A 23,173-nucleotide genomic window follows, 5' to 3' on the forward strand; every position below is an offset into this window, starting at 1 on the left:
AAATTTGCGTTTGGAGTTCTTCTGACACGAAAATTATGGAGTGTAATAGCTTTCTGTTGGTTTCTTTCATGATTACTGTAAATATTTGAAACTCACGAAACAAATTGCAGAAGAAACGGAGTATCCAGAAAAATACTGCAACTAGCTTCTGTATCCAACACAAATTCATACCTGGACTTGACGAATTAGAATCCAAGTCTCAGATGCTCTGATGTTTGACTAATAATACCAATTAATAATTATACATGTACATAATAGTAAGAATAATAATAATACTTTCAGTGTTTTATTTTACGATGCTTTATCAATTGTTATGGTTATCTAGAGTCTGAATGATATGAAGGTGCTAAAGCTAACGAAATGAGTCCAAGATCCAGTGCCGAAAGTTTTACCCAGTATTTGCTGTTACTGGATTGAGGGAAAACCTAGGAAAAAACCTCAACCAGGTAACTTTTTCTGTATTATTACAAACACACGTACCAACACAATCCTGAACCTATTTCAGTGAATAAGAAAGTTAAGGTGAGAATTCACAACGACATATCCGAACTGTAGCAGACTGGGACAAGTATAATAGGCCTGTTGCATTTCTATTTCTACGTGTTTAATTCAAGTAAACAGTTACAAATGAACTTATTATAAATTAAGCGCTAAAGAACAAAATTATATATTAACACTATTTTCTAGAACACACAGATAAATTTACACTCGAAAGCACAAAAGCTAAAACAAATTCCACAAGCGTTCGCCAGAAAACAGATTCCGCTCACATAAATGAAGTAAGACTTTACTGTTATAAATACCGACGAGGAAATAATTTGTACATTTCCTCTACATCGAGCGTGGGACGTTTTATGTTCCCAGTAGCGACAGCAAGATTAGACCATTAGTATACAGCTCACTTCCATTAAATGCAGCTGAGTTTAGTTCGTGTCAATGCAGTACACATCAGAACAGCGAATCTTCATTTATGCTACCTGTACGTATATTAGGAAGAAATCGTAGACATCATATTTATGCAGGAATATTCTGGCTTTCAACAACCTTCTGATTCAACACTTCAGAATTGAATAAAAAAACAAGAGAAACCGGTTCACGTTTAAATAAACAAAGAAGACGCATAAATCGCGTGAATAGTCTCCCACATATTCGTCAAGAAATACTGTATAGCTTAACAGCCAGGTGTAAATAAATGTATCCAAGAAATCAACTTGGAAAGCAACGAAATTGTTAAAGTTAAAACCTTATTAGACAAGTCATTCATAAATTGAATGACACTTTTATCGATACGAAATCTGGCTTGTGTCCGGAAATCTTTTCAAAAGATGTGAAATTGTATTAGAGAGAATGATTAACAGTTCTAACTATTAAATTAAATCTATATTGTAATGTACCGGTACAAGTCGCGAGACTTTATTACTCAAAGCAGACACTATGAATCGCCACTAAGTGGGCTGCTACTTGTCCATGTCATTTTTCTAACGGCCAAGTATTAAACGCAACCTGTTTTCAGGCGTACACCCGTTAGTTAAAAATCCAGGGGATCCGGATGTAACAGGAGATTTACATCGCTGTCACAGAACATTGTCTCTTGTATTTTGATTTGTCTGTAGTATCTTAAGCTGTGACTCTTTACCATGCTGATCTCATAACCAAGGAGACTCACTGCTCGTCATGTCTAACATTGTTTTCATAACAGTGAAAAAGTTTGTGTAGAATAGAAAAATAAATTCGAATTTTCTCAAGGATAGAAAGCAATAACTATACAACATTATATTCCATGTCCTTTCAATCTAGTGACAGCATTTCCTGCTACAGACACAGTTTATTAGCCTTCAATTGTCTTCATATATCTGGAAATTCCTCGTCTTCTACCGGCTTGCCTCTCTCCTGTCAACATAAACGTCACAGATAAATGTAAGGTTTACTCAGTGTCAGAAAGACTCCATCGTCTTGCCTGACCTTTGATTGTAGTCATATACAGTACTTACGACCGGTTTCATCAACCTTCATTAAATGTGCTATAGCAAGTGTTTTACTAACAAACATTTAATTATTGTTCAATAGTTATTTAAATATTACTTAATCGACGTTAGAGTTTTGTTAAGAAAACTCTTGTTAAATCATATTTTTCATGTTGGTCCGTAGCATCTAACAGGACACGATCATATTGTACTGTTATGAACGCGCCCAAGGTCACGCTTTTTGTTAGCGTTTTGTTTTATATGACTCTGATCTCAATTGCTTGCATTCTAAAATCTACGTTATTTGCCAACTCAGAATTATTAACAAATTGACATCACATATAGAACTACTTTGCACATTTATTGAAAAATATCTTTTTTGATTGCGAAATATTTGACCCATATTACCCCCAGACGATTAAATTTTAACATTAGTGCAGTCTATTGCACCCAAACCTATTCCAGAGGTCGTCGCCATTCTCTGAAATGGGTTACGAGTAAGCAATGCATGGCAATATGCACCCTCGTGAGGGAGGAAGCATACCCGCCAGTAGCCTCGGATGCACGCTGGTGCTGTAAGAGACCTGCGGGTTAGAGACGCTAGCCCGAGAGTGCAGTGTTCTGATGACCGCTGCCCTATTCCATTTACCACTAGCTTGTAGTTGCCTTTGAAAAGCCTACTCTCCCAAATATTAAACTGAAATGAGCCTAAGGATAAAATCTTAAACCAATGAATAATTGGAGTTACAAGTAGGTCTCTATTAGTTGGGTATTATAACCTGTCTTCTATTTCTTGTAACACTTTTGCTGCAACTATTATATGAAGAGCCCACTGCACGAAAGATGGATGTCATTTGGAATACATTTTGCAGGAGAAGCAATTGAAAGTTTGAAATGCTTAGCGCTCAAAGCTTAACTGTGATTTTCCGATCATTACTGGACAATGACTATCAGTGTTAATGCCACGTAACTCTGTATGTACCTTCTATATGGCTTAAGCTATGCATTGACAGTCTTGGTTCATTTTCGACAAGAAAGTGACATCCATCATTCCTGCAGTGGACTCTTCATATATTATATACCTCTCCAAAAACTTCTGTTCAGATAGTTAACGTAATAATTTCTTCTTCTCTTTCACCATTTAAACAACCAGCATATAACAATTATTATACATGGAAAATACTTTCACCGGCTGCCATTTCAAACAGTAACTTAAAATGTGCAATAAGTGATGAATAATTGGCACTTATATTAAAACAGTTGTTAAACTTAACTAGGGCTGCCAACCCTCCCGTATTTCCCGAGATCTTCCGTATTTGCCCTTAATTTTTAACAATCTCCCGGCTCCCGTATTTTTCTTCTCTTCGAACATTTTTCTCTCTTATTTCTGTTTAATGTAAAAATCATTAGCGGTATTCTAAACATTAGATTTTGCCGTGATTGATGACTGTTAACATGATGAATTTTGTTGTTCAAGAGATGCATTAAAATGCGCAGTTTTTTAGAAGGTATTGTTTGCCAGAAATGAGTTTTAGTGTTCATCTATTTAAAATCAAATAATAATAATAATAATAATAATAATAATAATAATAATAATAATAATATAAATTTGGAAAAACTGGCTAGTTTTATTGTATGCAAACCAAGTGGTAATGCTCATACAAAGAGGGCGTTTTATCTCATAACAGTAATTGAACAGGTATTCGAAACAGGAGCACGACACATCTAATCAAAATTTTCAATTTCAATTCATCCTACCAAGATCTTTATGTAACCCAAAAGAAAAAATCAAGGGTTTTAAATCTGGAGACCTAGCCGGTCATTCTATTGGCCACGTCGACCAATCCAATGTCCAGGGAACTGTTCGTCCAGTCTGCTGCAACATTTCTGTGGCTTTACCTACCAGAATGAATGATATCAATTCCTTCCTTTTTCGATAATGTCATCACGAAAATCAAGAAATTTGTTATAGGAAAGCTTCAAATAATCACAACAATGTATTGAAACTGTCACAGGTTAACCAAACAGTAAAGAAGGAAAAGTTAATTACTAGAATTGCATAAAAACTCCTTTTCCAAAGCCTCCTTAGTACCGTACCATGTTACAAAATATCTGTAGATGCAGTAACTAATGTTTGTGTCATTATTATAGTTATCTTTAAATAACTTTAAAACGATTAGAGATATCTCAAAGCGGATTGCACCATTGTTTTTCTCAGAAAATTTCACATGATTGTGAGTACCTACATGACCACATTTCCATTTAAAATTTCAAAGTTGCATTGAAAATGGCGGCTTTTGAGATAGCTGAGGGCTAGAATCGAATGTGTCACTGGTGCAGAATTTGGTCTTACAAATACTGGTAACACCTATAATAATCGAAAATCAAGCATATGGAAGATATTTATATGGTTCCAGACTTTTGATTCACCCTATATTTATATGTCTCTTCCGTAAAGTCATACTGTATTCTAGGTCTGAAAATTCTTGGACGTCTTACAAATATATATATATATATTTTTTTTTTTCACTCTAGATGAGGAATCCACATCTACAACATTATTTTAAAACAAATATACAGGTACTGTATTACTTTCAAAAATATATTCTCCTACTTTTATAAATCTCTATTAACTGATAATGGACTACTAATTAAGAGTCTAAATTAGCAGTACTCACGTTTTATGAAACAGCATTGTTGCTACACTGCTAAATAATACTCCTAAATATAGGCTCTACACTGCTAACTACTATTTCACACTATTATTTTTATGACACTAGTTTATAGTTTTAGTAGACTGCTAATTTCATGAAACGGCCAGGACCTACAATGTTTAATGCTCTGTATGTCAGATACAAAATTTTGTAGTTAAGTTCTTGTTCCAAAAAACGCCTTGCTTAACCTTTTCAGATTTCAAAATATTAACGCAATCTATTAATATTTCTTTAAAACAATATTCTCGTTAGAATTAAATGGTCCCTTTCATCCCTTTTGTTTCTTACCCCTAAAAACTAATATTGCGCTTACAAATGCCTCAGAACTTTCCCCGTGGTCTCAGAGCGTGTTCCGAATTTCAGCGCTGAGCAATCTGATGGCATCACGTTGTTCCGAATTTCAACGATGACTCCACCGGTGTGGTACCGGTTCCATCAGCTTGCAGAGGTGGTGGCAGTATCCATCAGTCTCCATCAGTGAATCGAATGACATCGTGCTCTGTTGTGTCATGGCGGTTTGTTCTGCTGTATTGTTTGTAATGTGCACAATGTAAAAAAATATGTTAATAGGTTATGAACGAACATGTCAACGGACCAGTTATTATTACTGAGTCAAGAAATAAATTGTTCATGCTCTCTTTCCTTTGAGCCAGATGAAAGTATAGAAATTTGGCAAAATCTTGCTAGCATAGCACATACAACAACTTTTACAGCTGCCATTCCAATCTTCCAGCAGTTTTGTTCCTATTTCGCTGCAGCGTGACGTCACTGATGTCACCGGTCCGGTGAGATTCGGAATACGCTGTCAGAGACTGAGAGTCCGTACCTTCGCCCTTGATTGCACCTTGGTTCAGTAATTTGCTCACGTGTATCGAACGTGTTTTTGACAAGAAATGCTTATTTGAATGAGAGATTCGCCATCAGCGGCCACACTGTCCTGCCGAAAAAAGTGTGAAACAAAAAATCACAACGAAAAGTAGACACAATTCTGGAGAATAAGGTTACGGCAAAGAGAACTAGACGACAAGGATAAGACGGGGACGATTGAGAGACTGCAAGGTGAAAAACGAGGAGAATACAAGAATACAAATGAAAAATGTCTCCTGATTTCTTATAAAATACATGTTCTTCTTTCTTAATGAAGTGCTCACTACCAAATTCTCCTATTAGGGCACTGATTTCAAAGCGACCAGCTTTGTTTTGTTTTCGCATGTTCGCTGAACAGCAGACCTGAACTTTGTAGTAGGGTTGGGTGCCGCCGTTAGACTCACTAAAAACCTACACTGTTGCGGGATCCTCTGATTAAGGTTCTGGCTGATATGTAGGCCTACATCTATTACCAGGCAGTACATCTCACTTGACAATATGTGTCAGAGGAAGAACAATACATTGTTGATATGCGTCTGAAGTCTGACTAGTGTAATATGTAGTTAGTCGGCGATATAAGAAATGGAGGGGAAAGGAATTGGCCAGCCTACTTCATTATCTCCTGGCCTAGTTGCCTCATAAGTGGTGCCTTCTTAGTATCACTTGTGAGGTTCAGACCTGCCTTCGGACAGTTGACTAAACAACAACAACTGTTGCGAGCCGCTTAGGCTTTAGATAAACAAACGCCGGACTCTCATGATAAGATGCCTTGATAAGGGTATTTTCTTGTAACAGACATAGTTATTAGTCATTTAGTCATGTTTTTAACAACTCGCTGAGAGAGTAGGGTTGTTAACTATTTAAAGTGTTCGCGATATCTATTCTCTGTATAGTTTTACATATAAGTCGAAGAATGTATTAACTTCCGACTTTGCCTGGGGTGCCCTACAGTGGTGGATCTACAAGTCGCATTTTACTGGTGATGAAATTATGGTGGAATGTGGCAGGTGAAAAGGGAGTAGGGCGCTAAATTAGTTATTTTCCAACACAAATTCTATTTGCAGTCGCAGGCATTTAAACGTGTCTTCAGTGTGGAAATCAAACGCTTTGAATATCTGGTTAACGGTGCATCTCATTTAGGGGAAAAAAAAGTATAAAAACAATAGAAAATTTGCATTTAAACATTACGAAACACATTTTTACGGTGAAATACTTACAATACAAAAAATGCAAAATTAACTTTGAGATGGATTAAAAAAAAAGTAGTCCTAATAATTTTATCAGACTTCATATCAGCTACAGAAGCAAGAGTAAAAGCAGATGACAATGGAACAAGGGTTTTCTGCAAATTTATCCAGGATAGCCTTATACAGAATATGGATAAGAAAGTAGTAATTATATGGATTTCTTCACACTGTGACTTGGCGGATAATGAAATGAATCTGCCAGGAGAATAATATACACAAAAGTTAGGCATGCAAATGAAAACCGACTGAAACAAGCATCTGAGAACAAGAAGTGGAAAAAAATGATATAAAGACCCCAAACTCACACCGCAATCGCCAAGAAAATCATCAATTGCCGCCTTCAGACTACTCACAGATCATGACTCTTGCGAAACACTTCCAAAAGGATGGCATATTTCCTTCAGCTAACTGCACCTTATGTGGCAATGAAGTCGAAACGGAGTCTAGACAGCAAAAGCGAGTGAAACCTGCATTACCGCCAAATATTGGCGAGCTAGACTGTGAATAGTTAAAAAACAAAACAGCACATTCGAAACCAACCAACAAACCACATTACGATAAAAACAGAGTAGAAACAAAAGTAAAAGAAGGCAATATGTAGATACAGACAAATATCTCTACTTACAGATTATACTAACTCAGAAATATTTTCGCAATTTAAAACACCTTATGTACCTACCACATTGTTTTTTTTTTCTGCAAGTCAATGTTTTCCTGGTTTACGGGACTTCTGGAGTTAATTCTGGCTGTATTAAACTGGAATCTGATTCATACATTACAGTCAGAGCAACGGGTAATGATTTTGGGCGTCTTAGAGGTGTTAAGCGCTCTTCCTTCGGTACGGTGCCTCTTGCGTCAGCATTCGTCGAATTTTTCGCACTACTGATATTTGTGGAAGTACTTGCAATCATTGATGACTGCTCTCTTTCCTCCTTACAAGTACTGGATAATTTAGCAGACTGTTCTCCTGCATGAGAGGTGAATGTATCTCCACTGGAAACCTGTGATGTAGAAAGAGTCTTAGATTTAACATCTGGGGTGAACATGCTGTGTACTTTATTTCCAGTACTTTTCAATTCCTTGTCACAATGAACTTCATCACCAAGAAATGGGTAATCGCATGGGCTGTTCAAGAATGCCTCCTTTCTCTTAAAATCAGGTCTCTGGAACTGTGAACTGTTTCTGGCGTAATGGCGATCAGGTAGCATTTTTATCTCCAAATTCTTACAACAATGTTTGAGTATAACAAAAATCCAGCGACGCGCACATGACAAACTGCAGTAAGGCAGAGCATCCGTCTTTTCGTGGAAATTACAAGATATTCCTTTAGTGAAACTCAGAACGTCTTTTTCCAATTCACGCTCCGCCAAGCTGTAATATCGGAATCCGCCTGCGCCTGAAGAACTCGCGGACGCAATGGACAACTCGTAAAATAATTTTGGGAGCGAATACACTGCAAACATATTCTCATCAGGCGTAAGACCAGGATCAACAAATTTCTGAAATCTCCAAAGTATGTTCTTCACAGGTTCAATAGTATTTAAAGCCGTATATAATGGCGGTACAAGACCCTTTTCTCCCATCACAAATTGCTTGACCTTCTCGAGTATTTTCGGGTGATTCGATTCGCCTCCAAATTCGTCTGGTGGAACTGGAATAGAATGTGTATCTTCTGAATACTTCTTCGCCTGATAATTATAGCCCATAGGAATTCCGCCTGGATTAATGAGTGTGTGATAAGTTTTTGTAATGCCATCAAGGAGGCTGAATTCGACAAGACCCAGCTCGCAAGGAAGGAAAGTTCCATTTTCCAATCGGCAGTAGTAATTTACGTGAATAACATAAAACTTGTAGCTGAGGAGTGAAGAGGAGCGGTCAAGAGAACGTACTGTAAACTCTATTTCTTCAACCATCTTGTTCTCTCGCTCGATGGCCTCGCTCATCTCTCTTCTTATTTGAGCGTAACTTTTCCCTTGCGTGGTACATTTATTTTGCAAGAATAAATTACGTTCTTTCTCCTTTTGTGCTTCTACTTCGTACATACATCTTTCGCGTGGCTGCATTCTGTCACTTCTCGCAGCTGCCATTTCGTCCACTTCCCTTATTCTGTTGGTAAATATTACACGTTTTTCTTTCTTCCCTTCGAAATCGACAATCGGCAGCTTCCGTTATCTTTTAGAACAAACTGGAATATAAAACAAAACAATAATAAGCACTTCACATACCAAGAGAATATTCGAAACAACATGCAGGATGTCAAAAATTCTCCAAGGTTACATAACATACGAAATCAAGAATATGTTTCCCTTTAGATACAAATAAGATATAAGATAATACTGTATCCAGAGTGTACTCATCTCTTGCAATACCTAGTAGGCCTAGATATTGCTGAGAGGCAGTAGTAAGGATGTCGCAGAAAACAAAGAGAAGTAAAATAGGAGTACTCTAACGATGAAAGTATGTGACTTTTAATTTATTATTCAGTCCTGCAAAATTTGAATTTTTTTAAAACGACACTAAAACCATTTAAATTCATATTATAGAGATCTTTCTTACAAAAAATCAAACCCAGATACTTGTCTATAATTGCCTATTTTAGTCATAAATGTCTACACTTATGTCACAATCTTTTGAGGGCCCAAAATAATTAATTCGTCCATATTTGTCATTTTCGATTAAACTGTATTTGTCGTTCTTCACCTATATCTCATTCTTTGCGCTACTTTCTATCACTTGTCATCACATGCACCACAAAGATTTATTACAAAGATATTAAATAATGCTACTATGCTTAGGCTGATTACAGAAAGAAACCCCAGGCATTGAAAAAAATACACTTGTGCCAAGAACTTCATAGCACATATAATAATAATCATTAATCACAGTGCATCTTCAACTTGCTGCGTCAACAATAATGGCTTAAAGCAGCCCTGCAGAACTGTAGCTTTCAGAGAGACTGTCTTACTACCCCTTCTTACCCCACCCACCTTTTCTACCAGTGCGGTCATAGCGTTCTTGTTACGCTCGGTTGCATCAACATTCATTCTCGCGGCGGCAGGTATACAATACGCTATCAAGAATTTCAAATGAACAGATAATAAAATCCTTAGAACATACCTTTAGAAAGCAAGAGAAAAATGAACGAGGGAAATAAATAAGTTAAAAGACATGTTAAATAAATTTTAAAATGTATGTGTGCATATAATGTAAGATGGTCTACCTATGTAGGCTATATATCGTCCTATTACTAGTAAAGCCAATTAAGACCACTTTTTGTGTAAAATAAGTTAAGTACAGTCCCCGACGTATCTTTCCGTGCTCTGTATTCTACTAAAATGAAATAAGTCCGAAATGTTGCATGCAGGAAACAAACCAATTACTTTATTTGAAGAATTTATTATGATTTTTCGTGCATTAATAAAGTTTTAATTCCCGTTTTTACAAAACTTGCATTACTGGTCTTAATTGGTTTCATTAGTAATAGGACGATAAATAAAATTTATAATAATAAATAATTTAATTATAGGCCTACGTTGATAAGTGAGTGATAGCTATATGACCGGATGTCAATGCTGTCATTCAACATTGTAACGCACTCCAGCCAACTAAATAAATATAGCCTATATATATAAATAAATTAATTAATTAAAAATAAATAAATAAATAACACATATAAATAAATTCATAAATAAATAAATACACAATACGCGTACTGCAGTATAAAGAGAACTGGAACATGGCAAAATTTAAACCCGTGAAGAAATACTACTTCCAAAGGAAATGAGAATGATTATTTTGTTGTTGAAGACGAAAGAATTGCTTGTTTACTGTGCCCCATCCAATTTATTTCTACTCGTCATTTCAATATTAAACCACATTTCAACAAAGCCCATATTAAGAATAATGGAATGCACAAACTTTCGGGTAAGTTCATTATTACGAACTGTATATTGATTATTTATTTATATACTGTTAAATTAAGGACGTGACTCGTTGTGTTCATTTTGAATTGAAATTAATAGTAACTTTCAAGGTTCATTACTTAAATGCTATAAATTTATTTATGATGATAGGAGGAGAGTTTTCGAAAATCTAAAACAGGATAGGTGCAAAGAAATCTCAAAGAAACTACCGACAGGAAATCTAGCATAATTTTAAACCTTGAAACGAGATAACGCATTATAAAAACAATGAATTTATTACAATCCTTTTTGAAAATTGCATGCCGCCACTGATGGATCTTTACACGGGCATAGAATGTAAACAACTCTACGCGAAGTCGATCATCCCCAATAGAAGTGGAGTGAGACTGACGTCATATTCCCCCTACTTACGGGTTCTTCACGCCTAGCTTAAAGTAACTTCTCATGTAACTTCTCTTTTGAATTTATCCTGCTTCAGCACAAACAATGTAATTCTTAATTGACTTCATTTCGTTCTCCGGTAACGACAGATCTTAAATGTCATCTTCCGCACATATTTAAGTATTATCGGGTCGCTATCATCGATGAGAAGCGTTAAACTTTGACTTTTGCGTAAAAGACCGAGAAGCCTTTAAATCTTGATCCAATCACACTTTTTTTTTTTTGTTCCAACGATGGAAGTTCAAATTACCATACTGTACGACCACATTAACAAAATATGTGGGGGAAAGAAGCAAAGGAGTACAAGCGACATTTCTAAGAACATTAATTAAGTGCACCCAGGTTAAGCTAAAACATTTAAAATTTTAGTGGCAGAGGGATACATCTTTTAAAAACACCACACATTAAAATTGAAATAATTTTTTTTACGGAATTTACGAAATCTTATGTACTTTCAACCACATTTTCTTACAAATAACTTAACTGCACTTATACTCCTTTGCTTTTGATTCCCTCATATGCAAACGAACTAGAACAAAATCATTACGTGGGCGAGATTTCAAATCTGATATCTTATTTCTTGCAGAAGCTAGGTGATGATGTACAGTTCTTATAAGCTTTCTTACTTCTACGTGTGATTTACGTGTATTAATGCTTTGAGTGCATCAAAAGAGAACATGTATCAACCACAATTAGACTTAATATCCACAGAAAAGATTGTGAAATAATGAGAACTGTAATTAACGTTTTTAACGGACAAATGTCAAGTGAGAAATTAATGTACGAGTATACCATTTATTAAGCTACAAAACGCGTCGATGCCACTACTGGAAGGTCTGAATGGTCGAATTCAGAAATAAGTTGAGTGATAATGAGCAAATATTCATTATGAAAAGCCAAAGCCTTAAGAAAAGAAACGTAAAAACAGCTATTAAGACAACAATTCGAATTGGATTAGCTGTTGTATCGCAAGGCATGACTCAATAAAAAAAAAGCAATGTTCCTGTCGTTATAATAAAGGATAAAGTGATAAGACCATAAATTAAAATTGAAAATGATTACTGGCAAGCCGCCGGGGTATCTCAGTCGGCTCCTGATCCGAAGTTACGCTCGGGTGTAGATTCGATTCCCGCTTGGACGGATAACCTGGTTTGATTTTTTCCGAGATTTTCCCCACCCGTTAGGCGAATGTCAGGTAATCTATGGTGAATGCTCAGCCTCGTCTCGACATATATCATCTCATCCTCGACTTCAACTCGCCAAACACCATCTCGCTATCACCAATGCCATCAACGTTAAATAATCCAGTAGTTGATGCAGCGCCGTTAAATAATCAAGTAAAAAAAATACTGGCAAGCCGAAGAGTGTTTATTATGATGTCGTATTATCACTCCAAATGACAATTCTAGTAATAGTCGGAGTGCAGTGTAATGACAAATCTTTGATCATGTTTACATAGCCTATTATATGAAACTGCCCTTCAGACAGACCTGCACGGACCTGCCTTTTCTGCCCGGTAGGATGGACTTGCTATGTTTCTTAAAAACACTTTCTAATAATTATTGTCGGGTTATATTAATCTCTTATTAGAATGATGGATTGTTGTCTAGTGTTACGAGAATGATTGTACTGTCATTTTTCCTTGTTTCTGATCGCTTCCGTAAGTAGTGGAAGAAACTCAACTGACAAGAGCTCTGCTTTCCCTCTTCGGATTTAAAGTTAATACGGTCGCATAGTGTTGCCGCATTTATCACTCATTGCCATGCGCATTACTTATGGAACATTATAATGTCTTGTGATACACCTTGTATAAAGCAAACGTGACAGCTATGAGCTACGCAATATTTCCATCCCTATTTTTAAGGCACGTGCCATGCGAAAATTTCTTTTCACAGCAACTACTGTCAATGATAGCGACGCGATAACGACTGTGGTAAAGAGAGACTTTACTTAGTGGCTCGTCCACCATCATCATCATCATCATCATCATTGGCATTACGGCCCTTATAGTTTAGCCTTAGCCTCCCTCAGAACATCCGACCAATCACTCCTGTCTAATACTCGTGTTCTCCATCTTCTAATTCCAACTTTTGTTAGGTCAGCCTGAACGTCATCCAGCCATCTCAATTTAGGTCGTCCGACTTTCCTTCTTCCTACTGGTAATGCATCTAGTAGAGCTTTGGGTGTGCGATTGTTCTTCATCCTGGCTACGTGTCCCAGCCACTCTAACCTTCTGAGTTTTATGTCAACAACAATGTTGTTATCTTTATATAATTCATATAACTCAGCATTTGTTTTAATTCGCCAAAACCCTTGCTCATAAGTAGGCCCAAAGATTTTCCGTAATACTTTCCGGCTCGTCCACCGCTGTGAAGTAATGGTTAGCATGCCTGACAGTGAAACGAGCGGGCCCCGATTCAAATCCCGATTGGGATAAGTTACCTAGTTGAGGTTTTACCGGGGTTTTTCCTCAACCCACAAATGTGGGTAACTTCCGTCTCTGGACTCATTTCGCTGGCATTATCGCCTTTATCTCATTCAGACGCTAAATAACCATAGCAGTTGATAAAGCGTCGTAAAATAACCAATTAAAGAAACTAAGTGGCTTGGACGATAATTACTAAATTTTCGTGTATTTTTCTTGAATTTTGCATTTATACCGAAAGACAAACCATCCAAGCAAATTATACGCAATATATGCACTAGATCAATAGTGACGCCAATTTTACTACGGATAGCAATAGTAATATGCGTTACAAGAGCGGTATGTTGACGTTTTCATGTTCGAGGAAAAGATTGAAAAAGCGAAACGTAGTTGAGCTTTTTTAATTTCCGAGAACATGAAAACAAACATACCGCTCGTGTATCGTACATTATTTTGTGCTGAGATCGTTTATTACATACCTGAAAGAGGAATTTCTAATTAGTTGCAATGAAATCTCCATCTTGGTTTCTGTTCAATGATGGCAACTTTGGAAAACAAATATATCTATCTTCAACATTGTTGCTATAAAATGTTTTCTGTGTTTACTATATTCCAGCAGGCCGTGATATACGTCTGTCCTTTTTTTCCCCCAGTCTATAAATACGAACTTAAAACAAACGGTAAGGTTATGTAATGATTTATTTTTCATTTTAATATTTTAACAATATTATTTATATAACATATTGCAGTAATAACATCGGCATCTGCAATCTTGTTGATTTTTTCACGGCTTCCTTAATGTTACTTGCATTACAAATGCAGTAACTTTTGTGGTGCTGTAGAGTTTACTTAATTTTTGCAAATATTTAAAAACAATAATTAACAGTGCAATTTAGGTGAAATTGCAGTGGTAAGTTTCCAATTTATAATTATTACTATGTTAAACGTCTCTAAAAATAATATGTTAAAAGCCTAAAACAGTAAAATGAATATGGCGCTTAAGCGGTAAGAAGAGGGAAATTGTTATGTGTGTTAGGTTGGGAATACTGAATGTGGTATTTCACACTTACCGCGTATTGGTTTTGTGCGGAAAGCAAGCAAATACGCACGATCTCGCACAAAATTATATTTCGTCAAGCATGCTCTAAAGAGATAAGATGAAAAAATGACAAATAACAGTCAATTATTTGTAGTGTTGTACCCCTACTTTAATTGCTTCCCTTTTCAATTTCGTTTAATTTCTCTTCCTCACTTCAGGTAAGATGCGAGAAAAAGTACTACGTATTTAGAACAGCAAAAAAAAAAAAAAAAAAAATGTCTTCCCATATCAAAAAAGCAAAAATAAACAGATAGCAATTAAATTTCTTTTGTTAAAATTTATGACAGGAGCCAAAGAGAATTTTGTCAGCATTTGTATAATGTTCTTGCACCTGCCAATACTCCTGGGAGAAATCTAGACAAGGAAGTCCTGAAGACATTCTTAAACACGCCAAAAAAAAAAAAAAAAAAAAAAAAAAAAAAAAAAAAAAAAAAAAAAAATCCCAATCAGTAAACCCTACGTAAAAACTACCTGGAACCGACAAACCTTAAGTTTCATAAATATCTTTATTTTAATTGTTCTCCTTAGAATTTATTACACAAACGTAAGATGATACGAAAGTGCATCTGTACTTTTTCAAATAATAAAGAATTTGTAGCTGAAATTTATTTCCAGTTTCGGTCGTGAACTTTGCACGATTTTCAGTTTAACTAAACATTGTTAATTGTTGTGTTTTATGTTAATTAGAAGATAAGAGAGCAATTAAAGGAAATTCCATTCTAGACGTCCGTGGAGTGAGCTGTGGAAGAACGCTGGGAAACATGGTCATCGAAAAATTTGACTATGATTAGGACGGGACATTTTATTGAGTTTAAGCCGTCTTACAGAGGCAACAAACCACTCTACTATTCTTTGAATGATGAGGAAACCAATAAGTAGACAATTTAATCTATGCAGTATTTAATGAACACATCCTTGTTTAAACTTTCAACATAGACCGACGCGACGCACACGGTAAAACGGACTGAAAACTCTGCAATGAATTTTGTATCTCCATAAACTTTCAACATAGACCGACGCGACGCACACGGTAAAACGGACTGAAAACTCTGCAATGAATTTCAACATAGACCGACGCGACGCACACGGTAAAACCGACTGAAAACTCTGCAATGAATTTTGTATCTCCATAAACTTTCAACATAGACCGACGCGACGCACACGGTAAAACTGACTGAAAACTCTGCAATGAATTTTGTATCTCCATAAACTTTCAACATAGACCGACGCGACGCACACGGTAAAACCGACTGAAAACTCTGCAATGAATTTTATATCTCCATAAACTTTCAACATAGACCGACGCGACGCACACGGTAAAACCGACTGAAAACTCTGCAATGAATTTTGTATCTCCATAAACTTTCAACATAGACCGACGCGACGCACACGGTAAAACTGACTGAAAACTCTGCAATGAATTTTGTATCTCCATAAACTTTCAACATAGACCGACGCGACGCACACGGTAAAACCGACTGAAAACTCTGCAATGAATTTTGTAACATAGACCGACACGACGCACACGGTAAAACCGACTGAAAACTCTGCAATGAATTTTGTATCTCCATACACTTTCAACAAAGACCGACGCGACGCACACGGTAAAACCGACTGAAAACTCTGCAATGAATTTTGTATCTCCACAAACATTCAACATAGACCGACGCGACGCACACGGTAAAACCGACTGAAAACTCTGCAATGAATATTGTATCTCCATAAACTTTCAACATAGACCGACGCGACGCACACGGTAAAACGGACTGAAAACTCTGCAGTGAATTTTGTATCTCCATAAACTTTCAACATAGACCGATGCACACAGTAAAACGGACTGCAATCTCTGCAGTGAATTTTGTATCTTCATTAACTTTTAACATAGACCACGCACACAGTAAAACGGACTGAAATCTCTGCAGTGAATTTTGTATCTTCAATGTGACATAGCAACATTTTAAACTGAGACAGATCTAACTTCATAACATTATGAAAATTATCAAAGTATTTTGAGGGACTCACCTCACCGCCCTTGTGAAGAATGCAAAAGGAATGCATCAACTGTTACTCCAAAGCTACTTCAAACCACGCCACTATTCGCCAGCTTCCGAACTACATTACAAACTTTATAAACACATTAACAAATCACTGTATTTATACAGGGACATAATTTTATTTTTACTAACATTTCTAATATTAACCTGGCTATACCTTTGATTTAACGGTTGAGACCCGGAAACACAGTTTGCTACCCCCTTCCACGACTGGATTTCGATGATACTGGCGTAATATACAAACAAATCACTTTACTATGTATAGGAGGGAAGAAAAATAGTTCATCCATTTACGTAAACTAGGAAATATCGCGATTTTGAGTTTGATAATTTTCATTAGATTTTTATTTAATCAAAATACAGTACAGTATTAACAATGAGTGTTTTTACTCACGAACTGAGCTATCCATTCGGACGTATTCATTATACAGTGCACATTATACTATATACAGCACAGAGAATGAAGTTAAATTGAAAAATAATCATAATATGGATATGTAAACACATTTTTTTAAAATGGTGGCCGTTCATTTCGATACAGGCTTCAGTTCTAATGTGCATATTATCGCACTATAGACTATTGTACGTAATTCCAATTACCAGGTTCGTACTTCGTATCAGTAACTCATGTTGAAATAATTCTCTACTTACTCTATAAAAAAGACCTTACGTACTATAAATTCAATCTTCACTTCTTCCCGACCCGAAAAGATAAAATTACTCAGACATGCTATCTACTGTCCGTCCAAGTGGTTACGTCGCAGGGAGGAAATCACGTGACAGTTAATTACTTAACGAGACCCTTTTATTTAAATTATTTTAAACAATTGTATGGGTATAATATTACGTAGACGTCCAATTCCTAACAGAAATTAATGTTCTCAGAAAAGAGCTAAGATAGCCCAACCACTAGCATTTACAGAGAGGCGAATAGAAGCAGGTGGGGGAAATCGGGATGCGACGTAGGCAAATGGAAAATGATGCACAATATTGAAAGCTCTTTCGTCACTGGAAAACGCGAACATATTTTTGGAACGTACTGTTTGCTGTGACCGTAAGGCTACTATGACTGTATATGCGGTCTTGGATCTGTGTGGAGGACGGTTGAACTTCATTAGTAGAAGGGCTGGGAGTGTAGTACATTCAAAAACTCAGGTACAATAAAAATTGAAGTAAAAATAAAATGATATCCCTGTATTAACCCCTGCGGTAGCTGAATCGTCAGACCTTCAGTTTATCATCACCGCTTATCAGTTCCACTATTTTCCCAATCCCAACTTTCCCTGTGATGTTCCCCTTGTGCCAGGGCCGGTGAACTAAGTCCCATACTGTAGATAGAACTGTCATCGCATTTAGACAAGAATATTACATGTCTGAAATAAACAATTCACAAAATTATGAACCGGTTGAAGACCAATATCTTATTTTTACTAAAGTTTAAGGTACATCGAGCAGGACAAAAATTGTGTTACGTGCAGGCCTTGATTGAGTTTCAAGAACACGTGTCTAAAATACAAAAAACGTCACAATACGCAGTCAGGGGAACAAACGTTACAATCTTATAAATTAGTACTATAAAAGCAGAAGGTTGTATGAAAATGACAGCATGTAATTGACACAATTTCTATCAGCATTTTACGCTGTAAATATATAATCGTTCTTCCAAAAAAAAAAAAAAAAAAAAAAGTGTCCTACAAATTGTCTACAACATTTCACGTGTTTTTATTTTCGAAAATTCACAATATCTCTGACATTAAAATAAATGACAGATGTAGGATTTTTTTTTCTTTCCGATAACCATTATTTCTGTCCGAGTTAGGTAAACAGATGATTCCAACATTAGGTCAAACAATATATCTTTTTAAGTGCAACAATGGATGTAACATGGAAGTATTAATAACTGTTTCTAATTTATTTCTTCTCTTCATGCCTAAATAAGATGCTTGCAATAACTTTTGGGATGTTTTCTGTCTTCTCTATATCTTGATCAACTTGTAATTTTATTGATCGTTTTAACAAGACTCAGCAAACACCATTTACTAAATCTCACAGGAAACATCATTTTTGCTTTAGTTAATTCAAAGTCCTTATTATAAAAGCTGTAAAAATTAGGTATTATTAATCTGTCTCTTAGAGACGCTTTGAATGATGAAAAGCACAACAAATTATGAACGTTTCATTTCAATAGTAATTTCTTTCTAAAAATTTTTATTAATCAAAGTTTGTAAAACTTTATTACAGAATATTTTATTCTTTTTCAAATTATGAAAAAAAAATCACCCATAAACTTCCTCGTCCACACCTGTGGAGTAACGGTCAGCCCGTCTGGCTGCGAAACTAGGTGGCCCGGGTTCTAATCCCGGTCGAGGCAAGTTACCTGGTTGAGGTTTTTTCTGGGGTTTTCCCTCAACCCAATATGAGCAAATGCTGGGTAATTTTCGGTGCTGGACCCCGGACTCATTTCATCGGCATTATCACCTTCATTTCATTCAGACGCTAAATAACCTAAGATGTTGATAAAACGTCGTAAAATAACCTACTAAAATAAAATAAATACACTTGTTAACTGGCAGCTATCATTCCTTGCCTTTCAATATTATTATTTAACTTTGTCCATAATGTCTGGAAGTATTTTATCAGCAAGTTAGCTTATTCCATCGCACGTGGGCATAGGCTACATAGTTTACAAAGCCAACATAGCTACACAACACTGTTTTTGAGAGTAACTTCAACAACTTTTTTGATTTCCACATTTTACATAGTTTTCTTCATTAACACTGTTTGAAATCAGTGTATTTACAATGCATTAGGCAATTGTTGAAATGTAAAGTACAAAATCTGAAGAAAGAGTAAAGTCCTCCTCGATTCGAAGTGTCAAAATAAATATCTTGATCGTTGGTTTCTTTCCCTGCCAAGTAATCAATACAAAGTGAGCAATGTAACTTTGAGGATACTCAAGGTAACTAGGATACCTTGAAAGAGGTATAAACTAATATGTTCAGAAGGCTGGGTGTGTAAGCTTCAAAGCTAAAAGTATCAGGGTCTTGGGTAACTCTAAAAAAAATGGAGCTACCGGTACATCTATCATTTCATTTCTTTCTAGTTCTATACCATCTGCTGTTTCATATGTTTCCGAGGACCATTTTAGAAATCCACACTTGGCTGATTTCACGCCAGAACTTAAAAAGGAAAACTCAGCATAAATTGTAAATACTTCTGCTCTTCAATACGCGAAAGCAAGGCTTAAATAGCATATACCACGCGCTCGTAAGAAGACTGATGCCTGATGCACATGTTGCCAAGTTTCCGACGCATTGGAAAAGGGGTGCAGGAAACGTCCAAGGAGCAGATAGTCGGATGCTCTCCGGAGAGAGACGGTAGCGCAGTGGACGAGGACAGTGAAGGACAGGCAGGCATGGAAAACACTGGAAGGAACCGTTGTGATAATTATGAACACTATGTAAACTATGTACAATATTGTGTATGTCAAGTACTAAGCTCTCTTGGACTGGTTCCCTATATGAAAGACTTTTGAGCTTACCTACACTACAGTAGAAGACTGTTGCCCTTATGGGATTTCAGGTTATTCGTATATTATATCAAACGAGAAAAGCGACGAAATAGAAAAAAAATTAAGTATATTTAATTATTTTGTGAATAATGAACTGAATATTATAATAACAGTCCGAAAAAGACGCTAATCAAGTAATAAAGTACAGACCGGCTATTTAGTCCTGACAGCTCGACGACGCGAAAGAGGGGAAATAATAAGAGTACTGGGGAAAGCTCCGGAGTAGAGATAAGGGCGAGCGGTCAGAAACGGAATCCAGTACAGCGTAACTGTTCTGGAAACTTACAGCTCTATCTCACGCATGACATCCGATCGCTCTGAAGGCAAGCGAATGACTAACCCAAACACCCCTTGGCGTAACTATATGGACTTGCCTGACCTAGGCGCACATTGCCAGCGACTATCAGGACTAAATAATCGTACTGTAATGGCAGTTCTGCATTGTTACGTAGGTAAGTAGCTGGATATACACTCTTAGATAAGAAAAGAAGTGAAGATATAAAATCTGGATTAAACGTTGAAAATACTGTACCGATCATAAAACAATATCAAAAGAATTGGAATGATAATTTGGTAGATTGCCAGTTACACGTATTGCTAGAGCAGCCATGAATTATAATCCGAAAGAAAAAAGGTCACTAGGAAGGTCAATGGAAATTTGACGAGATAAATTTTAGAGGAAGCAGAGCAGGTCAAAAGGCCCTGAAGATGATGAAGATATCGTATGGCTTCCTTCGAAACATTTTCCGACCATTTCTCGTCAAAATATGGAGACAGCAGGCAGTCACTAAAGCCCAACTTGACGAGGGTTTGCCCCATCCTGCACAACAGCCTTTCGGGAGGGGGGGGGGGAGTGAGTTTAGTGTCCACCGTAGGATAAACTTTCATCGTGAAGGTATCACAGCTCAGAATGTTACTTAATGATCACCAAATATTACATAACATTGTCTATGTTAGCGAATTTCGCCGAGAACCTCGAATGACTCCTCCCTTGTGACAGTGAGTCTCGTCAACTGATCGTCCTCATTTGATATTGGCACATAATCGTAAGCGTTTCATGAAGAAAACAGCATCTGCTGCACACCTCGATTCGAAATCATCAGTGTATGCAACATACGCGTGTATACCGGGTGTAACAAAAGTCGATTTACTACTTTACACAAATATAATATTAATTGTTAACATTTATATCGTTCCTGCATTAACTCCTATGGGAAAAATATAAAATTTTGCGGTAGGACGAAAAACATATTTATTCATTCTATGGCAATGCTACATAGGAGATGGTGAATTTTTACATTTTCGAAAAAAAAATAAATATAATTACATATAGGAGATTTTATTATTTGCTGTATCACTATTTAAGTTATTTAATAGAGCAAAAGTCTGAAAATCGATAAATGTCACACAGGAGTTATTGCAGGAACAACGACGATATAACATTTCAACTCATAAATATGTAGCAAACACTTCAAGTATTTCCTAACGAAGGGTCAGTTGAATAAATATCAGTAAAATTTTGTAATTGATTACTTGGCACTAAAAGTTATTACTAATTTTCAATTGAATGAAAATTTACTTTTACTGACAGAAAAATTTGCAGTGTCTACTGAATGAACAAGAAGTAACCAAATACCTGCATTCAGGTCTGACATGCAGTATGTCTCAATCTTGGATTGATTTATGATGATATTTTTGTTGTATAGATAATTATATGATCGATTCTATTAGTGGAAAAAAGAGCATAGTTCTTTAAAAACATCACATGTTAAAAGACAACTGAGTGACATGAAAGTTTTAATGACTAGTCCGCTCGCTTACGTAATAAAGGACACAATTTTAAGTTTCTTAGTACGTATTCAAAGACGTCATACGAGAGAATACTTGTTTGGAACCACGAGCGGTAGTGATGGAGCGTGTAACTTGGCAGCTTATTGTAATTTTCAGTGTCTGGTGTGACTTGACTGGCTGGCATTTCTCCAAATAAATATTAATATGCTGCATTCTTTTCAACAACCAGAAAAACACCTTTGCGACTTCGAACACCATGATAACTATGTTTCGTGATGTAAATATCGTACATAAAGTAACCTATGTATTACAGAGATCTTTATCACTAATGAGTGCCCATATATTCACTGAAGAATGCACTATAAATGTGCAATCAGAAATAACAATTGAAAAGTGGCATTGAAGCACGTATGGGCGAATCCAGAAATGCATATAGAGTGTTAGTTGGGAGACCGGAGGGAAAAAGACCGGAGGCCGAGACGTAGATGGGAGGATAATACTGTATTAAAATGGATTTGAGGGAGGTGGGATATGATGATAGAGACTAGATTAATCTTGCTCAGGATAGCGACCGATGGGGGGCTTATGTGAGGGCAACAATGAACCTCTGAGTTCCTTAAAAGCCATTTGTAAGTAAGAGTGGAAATATATGAGCCGCTCACAGCAAAAGTGGTGTAAGTCAAAAGTGGGTAATGAGGGTTAAAGTAAACATTCTGTAAAATACAGCGCAAAGTAGCAATTAATATTCAATTTATTTAAACTATTAGTAGCCAGTGGATAGCACGATTGCTACTTTGCGCTCTATTTTACAAGAATTTTTACTTTAAACCTCATTACCCAATTTTGACGTACACCACTTTTGCTCTGAACTGCTCATATAATGGGTCAAGCGACAAATTCCTCAATTTTATTATATATATATATACTTACTTGCTTTTATGGAAACCGGAGGTTCATTTCCGTCCTCACATAAGCCCGCCATTGGTCCCTATCCTGAGCAAGATTAATCCAGTATCTATCATCATATCGCACCTCCCTCAAATCCATTTTAATATTATCTCCCTATGTACGTCTCGG

The 23,173-nt window shown here is 36.3% G+C and overlaps 2 protein-coding genes across 2 annotated transcripts in view; both read right to left on the bottom strand.

The window, feature by feature from the left end:
* Window positions 1–288: 288 nt before the first annotated feature.
* LOC138704893 (pseudouridine-5'-phosphate glycosidase-like) overlaps window positions 289–23,173 on the bottom strand; it is a 436,469-nt gene continuing 413,584 nt past the window's right edge. The window contains exon 11 of the mRNA XM_069833284.1: window positions 289–1,890. Within this exon, the coding sequence (XP_069689385.1) occupies window positions 1,846–1,890 (45 nt within the window). The 3' untranslated portion in view covers window positions 289–1,845. The remainder of the gene's footprint in view (window positions 1,891–23,173) is intronic.
* The window catches only part of LOC138704892 (protein maelstrom homolog), a 57,435-nt gene continuing 41,726 nt past the window's right edge, over window positions 7,465–23,173 (bottom strand). Inside the window, exon 3 of the mRNA XM_069833283.1 lies at window positions 7,465–8,977. Coding sequence (XP_069689384.1) covers window positions 7,512–8,879 — 1,368 coding nt within the window. The 5' untranslated portion in view covers window positions 8,880–8,977 and the 3' untranslated portion in view covers window positions 7,465–7,511. The remainder of the gene's footprint in view (window positions 8,978–23,173) is intronic.

The sequence above is a fragment of the Periplaneta americana genome, chromosome 8, assembly GCF_040183065.1.
Source record: "Periplaneta americana isolate PAMFEO1 chromosome 8, P.americana_PAMFEO1_priV1, whole genome shotgun sequence".
NCBI lineage: Eukaryota > Metazoa > Arthropoda > Insecta > Blattodea > Blattidae > Periplaneta > Periplaneta americana.